General features: G+C 39.1%; 1 protein-coding gene across 1 annotated transcript; it reads right to left on the bottom strand.

Annotated features, from left to right (window-relative positions):
• Positions 1 to 4: 4 nt before the first annotated feature.
• On the bottom strand, positions 5 to 6,138 carry LOC148724549 (uncharacterized). The gene is made up of 5 exons (XM_088730371.1): positions 5,976 to 6,138; positions 2,048 to 2,190; positions 1,844 to 1,932; positions 1,482 to 1,559; positions 5 to 590 (listed from the first exon to the last, which is right to left on the bottom strand). Exons 1-4 carry the CDS (start codon positions 6,136 to 6,138, stop codon positions 1,520 to 1,522), a joined length of 435 nt encoding a protein of 144 aa, XP_088586497.1. The 3' UTR covers positions 5 to 590; positions 1,482 to 1,519.
• Between the last annotated feature and the right edge of the window lie 5,474 nt (positions 6,139 to 11,612).

Here is an 11,612-nt window from a genome sequence, read left to right as displayed (position 1 = left end):
CGAAAACGTTGTGAAACAAAGAGATTTAATGAGAAGATCAGTGGTTACGTACGCGTTTGTCAAAACTATGTGGATTTTCTGTTATATATTGTTTCGTTCTACGTTAGGAGAACCTATGCTATTTGCGTCGCTTCTTTCTGGACGCTGTGCGATTTCTTGGCGTGGGAGCCGTCCTGGGGTAGCAGACCACCTACCTCGATTTCATACAACAGCTTTGAATGCTACCCACTAAGTTCACTTGTTTTCTAATTTTTACATGTTTAAGAATTACAGTAGCCCTTTAATCATTGAGGGAAGCTGCAAATGTTGAGATTTGAAGCTAGCCATAAATTTGATCACTTCCATTGAAAAATCATTACTTTTCTAGCTTTGCGGAAGCTTTTTTTAATCTTCATTTTATGTGGAAATAACTGAGAATTCTAAAATATCATAAAATGAGTCAAAGCCATTGCAAAAGTAAACAAAATGCTTTCCATGATAGTTGACTGGGCAGCGGTGTGGCCGGTTTTATTGTTGTTGTTATTATTATTGTTGTCGTTATTGTTCCTCAAAAGCTGCAAGTAGTCAGAGACTAGGTTTCCGGAAATTTCCTGAGGAAATGAAAGATCACTTTTTAAATACTTAACAAAGTGTAATAATAAATGATTTAAAAGATGCACAAACTCGTTGCCGCGTACCTGGGTTATTATATTCCTTTACCAAACGCTCTGACTTTAGCAAAATATCTCGAATTGTGACCCCAAACTTAAGCGATTCATCCTTATTGTCTCTTTACTTGTACGTATTCAAAACCAAACGTGAAACATTTCACAACGTATAAAAAGGTTTAGAATTCGTTATTTGATCTAATAACAATGTCTTGCTTACAATAAAACAGTTGCACTACATTATTTATATTAAACAAAGCTAGCTTAATAACTGAAAAAAAAATAAAGTTACAAGGCAACATAGAGAATGAACGACAGGTTAAATAGATATGTCTAATTTTACCTATATTCTCTGTTAAATTATTTGTCTTTTTTCCTACCTCCACTTGTCCTAGGTCAGTGCTTTTTAAAAATGCTTTGATAGCTTATTGGTTTCTCTGGAAATTTGGAGCTCAATTTTTTAATACTCCTAGTTCGAGCAATGAAACCTTGAAACGTGGGAAAACTATTTTGGCACCCTTTAGAGTAAATATAATATTTTCCTAGTGACCAGATATGATTAATTATTATGGTGCCCCCACCTTGAAACTGAAAGCTGTGTTGTTTAGCAAAACTGTGGGATACAGTTGAAAATGAACTATTATTCTGAGGTACTGCCAACAGGCATTTTGTATTCCTTCTTTAAGTACAGGTAAATCGTTGGACGGGTAGGTCATGTTTACATCCAGTCGTATCACCATGATGAAGAACACACCACTATAATAAAAAATATATAAAAAAAGACTGAACGAGAGAGATTCCTGATGTACTCATCCAGGGGTAATCATTGCTTACCTTTACTCTTTTTCTGCTTTAGGGGGAAATTTAGTTGCTTATGTTCCGTTGATATCGGGTCCACCAACTGATGGAGGTCTGAAGAACAAAGAAAGGCCACAAGAAAGTTTACGAACGCAAAAAATTAATAGATCGCGCTAACTGACAAACTTGGAGACTGTAGTCTGAATGTTTTAGTGTAGACCAACCGTTGTGTAGCTCAAACGCATGCGCTGAACACAGAAGAGAGACAGATTTCCAGCAAAGAAGGAAAAAAAGAAGCAAAAAAAAACATGAAATCGAACAGACAACAACAACAACAACAAGTAAACAAACATGAAAACAAACGAGTGCATTGCACTGATTGTGGTCTTTCTCCCTACCTGAAGAAAACGCCCTCTGAAGCCTTATTTAGTAAGGACGAATCTCCGAAGAGGTTGGCTTTGACAAAAAAGTCAAACATTTTCCAAAACTAAAGAGTTAAAGAAGAGATAAATAATTGGTGGATCGATGGGAATAATAGGAGAAGTATTTAAACCTTAACAGGACAAAATTTCACAGTTTTGATACGGATAAAAATTACTCACTCCAGTCTTGATATCATTAGCAAGAGTGTTGCATGGCCTGCAAACTCTCTGATCTTCCAGAAAGAAATCTTTTGTGAAGTTGTGATTTAAAACCACTCCAGAGGCATGATAATGGACTGACACAATTTCACCTTGACAGAAACCTATTGCAATTTAGACATAACGAAGATTAAACTTAAGACGTTTTCACGTGTATTTCCTTGAAGAAACGTACACTCTGTAGTAAGGCCCCTCCCCGAACAAGCACCTGCCCCAAAGGCCGTAATGTCCGACAAGCGCCCCTTTAGCTTTAACTACAGCGGAATCAGCACAGGATAATAACTAATGCGCCCTCCTTCCAATAAGCCGCCTCCCCCCAACTCTTTAAGCCGAAATTTTAAATGAGAGCCTGGTTCTTTACAATACCAATCTTGGAGACATGTGGACGTCGGCTTTTTAAAATCGAATGTAAGCCTCGCCCAAAAGTGAGTACACTTTTTACAGGGAAAAGGTTTGTTTGAAAGAGCTCGAGCGTAAAGGCTGGTCTCTTTTCAAATAGGCATTTCACACAAGAAAAACATTTGCTTACGACTCATAGTTGTGGGTTAATTAACCAAAAACTCTTTCTCTCTCTTCCCTTTCTTTCTTTCATTGGGTAAGTTCCGCTCACTTAATTACACGACATAGCGAATATATCGCGAATAAGCGCATCATTTTTGCAAGTGCTGTCAGGTTAGTGCTACAATACACGATCAAAACGACAAAGTAAACAAAGTAGCCAGTAACACTTAATTCAGTGTAAGAATCTCACTATCTATTCTGACCACATACCTATGGGCATGGAAACGGAAAGGAGAAGAGTAAAATGTAATACCAACGCCTTTATCTTCTGATGACACACTAACGTCTAAAACACAAACACACCTGATCTAGTTCAAGATATCCAACTATCTTCAGAATGGAGAAAAATTGTCCAATGTGAAGGAGGCTATGAAATACCATTCTAATAGGGAATAAACACCCAGAAGAGGCGATGATAACCCAGAGATGAACGAAAGTAGCTAGGTTTGTAGACACTTGTCTTAATCACAAAATTGAAACTGATTTAAGCCAAAAATTTCCAAGGTATGAAAACTCTATGTCCCCGTGACTGACCGTTCAAGTGCGCGCGTGCACCTCGGTATTATAACATATACCATTCCATTTTGGTATGTTGGAGTCCTAATCTGGTGGTCAGGGCTGAGCAATTGGCAACGTAACCAAGGAAACACCTTCACACCCGCCGAAGACGTGCGTATTCAAAGGACAAAATATCTCTTGTTAACCGAATTCGAGATCCGAGCTGTACGTTACGGTACAGAGATATTTGCCACATCTCAGTTGCGTTTCTAACGCGCTTGGGAAACGATTTCAAGTCACGTACAAGGGTTTCAACTGTACTGAGTGAGACACACTTGTTGGGGGGGGGGGGGGACAGGGGGACGAGAGCCCGGGAGAACAAGGGGCGGGAGAGGGAGGGAAGCGGGAGAACAAGGGGGGGAGGGAAGCGGTATCTACATGAGGGCGGGAACCGGGAGCAGAAATAAATAAGGCGATAGTTTGTTGTTTATTACTGGGTATTACTCAGTCATAAACACTTATCTAGCAAGGTTTTGAAAGTTTCAGTTTACATCTACCAATGCTTAAAAACATTTTTGGAGGCAAGAAAGCGTAAATTTGTACCCGGGCTGAAAAACCGCATTACTTCCGGTATATTGTGAATCCCTTCAAATTGATTATGTCATTAGTCATGAGATAGAAAAGAAAGAAAAGTTACGTTAATTGTGAAATTGGTGAAGATTCGATACGATTATTCAACGGTCGTTTAGAGTAGCTAAAGAAAGATTTTGCCAGATCCTTTCAGACTGGCGAGGGGAATGTGATTTAGAAATAAATGAAACTGAAGAAAATCAAGAATGTTATCTTGACTCGGAGGAAAAAGAGGCTCTAACCAAAATTTGGAGTAGGAAGAGGTCAGTGCGGCCTCCCCGGCGCATGGAAGACTTTTTTCTAACCGCAAAGGTTAAAAGACGATTTCAACCCATCGAACAAATCTGATAATCGATCGAACAAGACTGTTTAATCATGAGTCACTAGCAATTAAACTGAACGCTCAAAATGCAAACGGTTCAACAATTGATGTACTAACTACGAATACTTAGTCCTACTCACGTCAAAAAGGGAAAGCAAGCGCTGAATACAGAAGCAAACTCTAAACGTTACGTCTACCCCTTGATTTTTTCATTTGATTTTGAATTAGCAATTACATCACATAGTGAGCTGACACTTTCGTCTCTATGACGAGATGTGAGAAGCGACGATCAAACTGTGATAACCCAGTTAGTGAAACTTAGTTTAGTAAGAAAACTGACCAGTAGTAGCTTTCAACAGGAACTAATGATCCTCAGTCAAAACAAAGGCCAGCCGAAATGAACAAGAATACTAGCTTTTACCTCTGTTTGAAAGTTAAAACCGGGTTTCTGATCCTCTTGATTAACCTGAAGACGGGAGCAACACAATGGAGGGCGGGAGTCGGGAGCAAGGGGGCACACGAGTACGAGAGGCGGGAGAGCGTGGCACGAAAGCGGGAGACTTCGACCCCCCTGTCCCCCCCCCCCCCCACCCACACACTTCGAAAGAAAAACTAGTCAATTTGAAATCCCAGCTCTTTTAGTCGTCGGCTCGTTTTAAAATATCAAAAGAAAAAAAAAATTTAGAGAATACTAGGAATTATTTACAGATGGCAAATAAAGCTTACATGTATTTCTAAAACATCATCAACGGGGACAAGATCAGCCCCTAATGTCCCCGACACCGACGTCACAATGAAAAGTGTCAACCACCAAACTCGGTACTTGACTAGCTTTATCTTTCTAACTTTTATGCTTCAAGCATGAAATGAAACATAAGTAAACCAATTTCCCTAGAAATTTCCAAAACCGAGGGGTACGAGCGATTACTGGAATGAATAGCAGAGAGAAGCCCGTTAATATCGACAATAACAGCGCGCGCCGTGACCGAGAGGTAAAACAAACTGTCATAAACGATGCGATGAGATATAAGAATAGATGATCTATGATTTTGGAATTCATTGGACAGATTTTTTCTTTTCAAATGTTTAAGTGAATCAGAAGTAAACAATGTCGCTGTTGATCCGTCAAAATTTAGTGCTTATTTTCTAGGTTATACAAGGTCGCTTGTTAGCTAATTTTATTTACATTCATTCAGATTTAACCTATCCGTGACAGGTAAGGTTAGACACTAGAGCAAAGAAAAACACTGAAGACAATGAGAGCTGACTAATTATTTCTTTTTTGAAATAATCCCAGCTACGTCCAATTGGATTAATTTGCTCTTGTGTGAAAATGCATGAGAGCACCAGACAAAGTTTTGCCTAGAGTCAGAAGAGTTTACTTAACTTGTTTGTAAATCTAATTTTGACAAGCAAGCTCTTCTTCTTGTTAAGAATTGTTCTCAAGAAGCTAAAAATTCTGAAAGAAAACTGCTTTTATTCCGATGGGACAGTTTTAAATCTAGCTTTGAAGCATGATCGCAAAAGGAGACATATATCACAACTCTCCCAGTTATTATTCGCAGTTACAGTTTCTGTACCCTCTTCTATTTACAATAGTGCCAAAAAGGAATCCTTGACGTTATCAGTTCAAAATTATTTGGTTCCCTTGCTGATGAGCAAAAAACATATATCTTGCGTATATGAAATTTAAAGGTTCTTCCACGGTTGAACTTCCAAATACTATAAACCTGGTGCATTGTAGGGTGTCCTATAACGCTAAACGAGTTTTCTGTGGCTTATTCTGACGTACGAGTCTACGCAAGGGAGCTCCACTCTCATCAATTTGTCTTATGCCTGAATCAACGTATAACAATCTATCTTTAAACCTCTACTAACCTGTGTTATAGATATCTTTAAGCAGGCAAAACGAACTAAATATGTGCAAGTCGAGCTCGCCAGTAAAATGTTTTGGACTATGAAGCAGAGGAACAAGCCAACCCAAGTAGCGATTACCTGATGTGTACCTAACAATGTGTTCATGATACGACCGATGATTCATACTTACGTAATTAGAACGACATTAAAACTACACATGACAGAAGTCAGAGGTTCTATCGAAGAGTTGGGATAACAGGGGGCAAATAGCTTGAACAAACTCGCTAAGCGAAGAGTGCTATGGCTCAGTTCTTCAAAAGGCTGCATGATTAGCGCTAACCCGGGGTTAAATTTTAATCGGGACTCTTTATTACTTTGTTCAATAGCCTTTCTCGGATAATTTTCTCTATTCTTTGAAGGACATTCAGTCATCAAACTGCAGACAAAAATAATTGTACTGAGTTTTCTTTTAAAGCTCTCAGATCTTAAATCTGATTTCACAATAACCCTGGGCTATCTTAGCCCAGCTTTGAACAACCCAACCCAGAAGTCTTGCATCTCAATAACTTCTTTTTTTAATGTACCGTTGATTTGTCGTTACGACATCTGCTAACTCCGCCCATTCCGACTTCCATTTCAATTGCCAAAAAGATTGACGAGTACATTCTATTTAGTTGTGTTTTCTTAACCTTGGGAGTCGGCATCACGCCTACGTATACCTTGGGTAAACCGAAAAAAAAATTATCAGTTAAATCCTTTGAAAGATAATAAATATGGTATATTTTACAGGAATTTTTACGTATTTTGTCTCTGCATTGTTGCAAAACTTCTGCACTTATTTTGAAAAGGATTTATTTTGTTATATTTTTGTGGGATCATTCCACCTTGTTCTAAAAGAAAAGGCAGCGAAATCAGACGTTAATTTTGCCATTTGCCTTTGGTTTAACAAAGCATGTGTCTAGCGAATGGTGCTAGTAATTTTTAGATATGACCCCGTGCAATTAGATACGGGCTAATCAGGAAAGAGTTCCGTAACCTACGCACACAAGTTTTAGAACGACGCACTCTTTGAAGTTATCATTCTATTTCAGTGAATAGCTGTGGTCACAAGTTTTTCCCTTACACAGTATTTAGTTCGTTGGAAGCCTTCTCTCGTTTTGTCATACTTAAGTGACGCGATACGTATCATTTCTAGCAACGGACTTAAGCGGGTGAGTGTTTGTCGCCGCTCACGTAACTTGAAGCAAAACTTTGTAAACTAATTCTCAAGAAAGTTAGGCTGTGTACAGATTTAAGAGAGTTCTAGGTCGATGCGTCGTTTCATAAAATCCTTTCAATTAATTCTTTCCAGTTGCTTGTATTTGTGCCCAGAAGCAGTAACATTTTCGTTACGGTAAAGTAACTTAAATTTCGCAAAATCAGTCTTCCTTTAAATTCTTCTTTAAAATTGTTATCGCGCAGTAAATCGCTATTAATCGTTCGTCTTCTTCGCTAAAATTCCACATGGAAAGTATGGAAACAGCCTAGTTCGTGGCGTTAGTTTCAAACACTCTACGTAATAAGTAATGACCAGCTCGAGTGAATTAAGAAATTATTACAACAGAGTTCCAATCAGATATTAAATAAGAATTCCATGGTCTTAAACCCTTAGTATCTCAAGATCTGATCATTAATTCTCCCCTCTAAATGCTAAACATTTCCTTGTAAATCAGTTACGAGAATTTGATGTTACATCAAGATAAAAACTTCTTCCTTATAAGTTTGAGTATTCTCATTACCTGTTTGCTGGATGAAGTCTCTATATTACAAGGAGAAGTTAAATGTTAATCACATCTTAGAGTTAAAGGGTTAGCCATTCATTGTGACAAGTGAAAAACTAGGTTCACGTACACCTGTGGATTTTTTTTCTATTTAATTGAAACATCCAAGCACTCTGAATGATAAAACTTCAGTAATACGTTGATGATCAACAAAGGTTTGCAATTCTTCTGATATTTTAGAAGAAAGGCCCTTTTTCAAAGCAAGTTTTAATTTTCTGACATTTATATACGTATGACGAAAAGCCCTTCTTTATATTGCTCTACAGTATTTTACAACTTCATATCTTGTTTACACTTGGCTGGCATTTCTGTTATTTGCCTAAGGTTTCATTTGCCTGTTTGTTGTATATTTTCGAGGCCTGAAATGATGTGATAATCTGCAAACGTTTGAACAAATAGGTTCTACACAAAGATAAATAAAAATTTTCGCAAAGCAAGAGTTCCCTATAACCCCATACATTAACTATGCATAGAGTATTGCAAAGAAACCTTTAAGTTTAGTCTTTATGAAATGCAGGCATAATTAATGTATGCGATTACATGGTACTCTTTCCGTTTCGCAAGGAAAGATTTAGGATAAGCCTGGATGTTATTCCCATCACTATCAGATGAGATGGCTGTTATTTAAAATTTGGGGGGGATTTCGTTTTCAGACATCAGTCATTTTTTTTATCCCTTAGAAGCCTACAAGTTACTAGCATTTTATTTTTCCATACAGCATCACTCCTTTGTCACAATTAAGGTCACAAGAATAACGGAAATAATCACCAACAAACAAAGCTCATGATTGTTAAAAAAAAATTACTCTTAAGAAATGTAAGGGGAGACAATAAAGAGAGTATGAATACCAATGCAAAGGTATAAATGGTTATGGAGAGACTCTGGAAACATGATCTAAATTCATTTGATATAATTAACCTTACCAATTTTGTAACGTCTTACCAAAAGTGGTTAACAGACAATCTCTATTCAGTTCTTCTTACATGTGTAATTATTGCGAATTAAGAATATAATTATCTTGCAATATTTTCCCACCCACTCTGGACCACGATAATTTCATGTTTGATTTATTTCACTTTAATATTTCTCATTTCAAGCTCTCTCGTTCAGTCCTATACGACTTTCTCCAGTCCTAACACAACTCAGTCCAATACAGCCTAGTTTATCCTAGTTCACTCAACTCTACTCCAGTCCAGTCCAGTACAGTTCAGTTCAATAAAAGAGCACCCAACACAAATCAGCAAAAAACACAACCCAGTTTATCTCAGTTCACTCCAGTCCAGTCCAGTACAGTTCAGTTCAATAAAAGAACAGATTAATGCGCCTTTAGTCCAATCCTCAGCGTCCAGTTCCATCCGGTCCAGTCCGATCCAGTCCAGTCCGTTCCATTCCTTTCCATGGGGTCTAGTCCATCATCACAAGACAAGTACTGACTCTCGTTACCAGTGCGACTCGCATTAGGAAGGGGAAAGCGTGGTAAAGAGAAGGGCCAACGCTCCATTGGGTTTTTTCTTCTCTTCCGTTCTGTTGCATGCGAGGAGGCTGAGAACAGATCAGTTACAAGACGCTGATATCCGGTTGGTTAGTAAATTTCTTTGTGGGTTGGATTGAGGGATGGTTAATAAATAGTGCGCTGGTTGATCCTTAACTCCAAATTCTACCAGAAGTTGACATACTTCTGATTCGGCACAAAATAGTTAAAGTGAAAAACTTAGCTAGCTTAGTTAGCGGGTCCTATTGGGGTCGGGCGGGATCCTCCCTCCAAAGTTTTCCTTTGGGTTTTTCTTTTCATCGAATAGTGTTCGGCGTATTCTCGGCTAATGATCGTTTCTTCTTCGTCGCTTCTATTCATGATCACGATTTCGGCTTCGTTTATACTTCGGCTCTTCATCATCAAGTCTTTCGGTGTTCATCAGCTGCTCGTGGACTTTTGTATGCGTCTCCTCCCCATAGTTGCTTCAACTGCGGCCAATTACATTGTCAGTTTCACTTGATTGCAGGAATCTTACACAATGTGATCGAGTAAGACTGTCCAACAGAAGAAACTGTTTGGCTCAAAGGTTCAACCATATCTTAATGTTATTATAGGAAATCGGAGTTAAGCAATTAGGCTGTGAGGGTAAAGCCATTTTCGCTTCTCTCCACACGCTTTGTGGCTTATCTTTTGGTTACAGGAAGTCAGCCGTCAGTGGAGGCTCACTTTTATGAGCGCAGATCAGCTAGATTTTATTTAGAAGGGGATTATGGGAAAAGTGCACACACTGTTAGAACATAGGCAGTTCTCCGACACCGGCTAATATCACATGGACGGATGGATAACGATGCAATAAGCGATTAGCTGGAAAAGAAAATTTCTTCGTTTGTAGTTTTTTTTCCATTCTTGTAGCTTTACTGTTATTTTCAAGGCCAAATAAATATTACCAACATGCGTTGTCAACGCGAAGATCATCTGCAGCTGGAAATAGGAAGAAGTGCAGATAGAAAAGATATCAAAAAGAATAAATTAGATCAGAGTTTTTCCAGATTTTTAAGTCTCACAGACAGCGATATTTGAAAGAACGTGTAAAACGTTTTCGAGGGGGGCATTGGGGTTTGCGGTTTTGCGGTTCTGGGTATTTTTTTAGATTGGTTTTTCGGTTTTTGTGCCAAAAAACGTCAGTTTTTCGGTTTTGTTATTCATTACGTTTTGCAGATTTTCCTTTTTCAGCATTTGGTTTTCGGTTTTCGTCAAGAATTTTGACGGGTACTCGGATTTGGTATCCGATGTGCTTTTTCGGTTTTTCACATTGGGCTTCCGGTTTCTCTTCGATTATATCTGAGCAGCAGTTATACGCCTCTGCTGATCTCGAATAGCCGCGAAACCTATGTTGCTCCACTTGTAACCACAATATCATATCGATTAGGATTTTGATAACCGAAATGTGCATATTTATCGGTTTGGACGGTTTTGCAGGCGGTTTTCGGTTTTAATAGAGTTTTTTGCGGTTTTGCGGTTTCTAAAAGACCCCAGTGCCCCCCTCGTTTTCCCCTCCCCCCCCCCCCCCCACCTCTGAAGAAAGAAATAAAGATGTTTTCCTGCAACCTATCCCTTTTTCTTCAGTAGAGGGTCTGGATCGAATGTAAACACTAACAGCTGACAGTTCTAAATCAATTGCTATTCTTAAGCCGCGAAATTTCAATCAGACGAGACATTTAGATCGTTCGTGGCCACTTTTCAAGCCACTGACTCTTTTTCCTCCAGTCATTTGAATTTCTCACGCCTTACTCTTACGATTTGGACCATTTGTCAGTTGTCCAAGTTGACTTCGCTTCAGACCCTTTTGCCACGTCCGAGTGTGGCGGAGAATGGAGGCATCACAAACTTGGAGCAGCGGTTGTCGTGGTGATATACAGCACCCATGTAAGGTAGCGTTCGGTTGGAGACTGGCCCGAGGTATGTGTAAAGCTCTTGTCGCGCCAAGAGCTTGCGCGCGGGTATATGTTACTCTAGACTGCAACGTCTCCGTTCCTTAGGCTGAGAATGAGGCTTTCGGAAGAGATTTCGCATGCTTGGAGTATGGTGTATTCTGGAGTATAACATCATATCTTGCTTTCGGGCTTCATTTGCGGTTCGAATTTCACTTCGGCATTATTTTTTTCGGCATTCGGAATTTGTTCGCTTTTTAGTTCGGAAGACAAGGGCTCTTGGAAGCGACTGTAAGTCGTTAGCAAGTTGCCATAGACATGAAAGCACTGTCCAGGGCACTTAGGGTGTTCAGGTCATCGGGGTGTCGATATTTACTGACACGGAATACTCGGAGAATTCTGGACGCCGAATTTCTCGTCTTAGGTGCGCGTC

This window comes from Stylophora pistillata, chromosome 8, assembly GCF_964205215.1.
Source record: "Stylophora pistillata chromosome 8, jaStyPist1.2, whole genome shotgun sequence".
Taxonomy (NCBI): domain Eukaryota; kingdom Metazoa; phylum Cnidaria; class Anthozoa; order Scleractinia; family Pocilloporidae; genus Stylophora; species Stylophora pistillata.
Note: the sequence above shows the minus strand (reverse complement) of the source record. Positions and strands in the feature narration are given on the sequence as shown.

Bases quoted from the DNA above. Each gene is read 5' to 3' on its own strand.
- LOC148724549 (XM_088730371.1), bottom strand. From the start codon at position 6,138: ATGAATCATCGGTCGTATCATGAACACATTGTTAGGTACACATCAGGT. The intron at 1,933-2,047 runs GTGAGTAATTTT...TTAACTCTTTAG, and splicing joins CTAATGATATCAAGACTGGA to TTTTGGAAAATGTTTGACTT. The intron at 1,560-1,843 runs GTAGGGAGAAAG...TTTGTTCTTCAG, and splicing joins TCAGAGGGCGTTTTCTTCAG to ACCTCCATCAGTTGGTGGAC.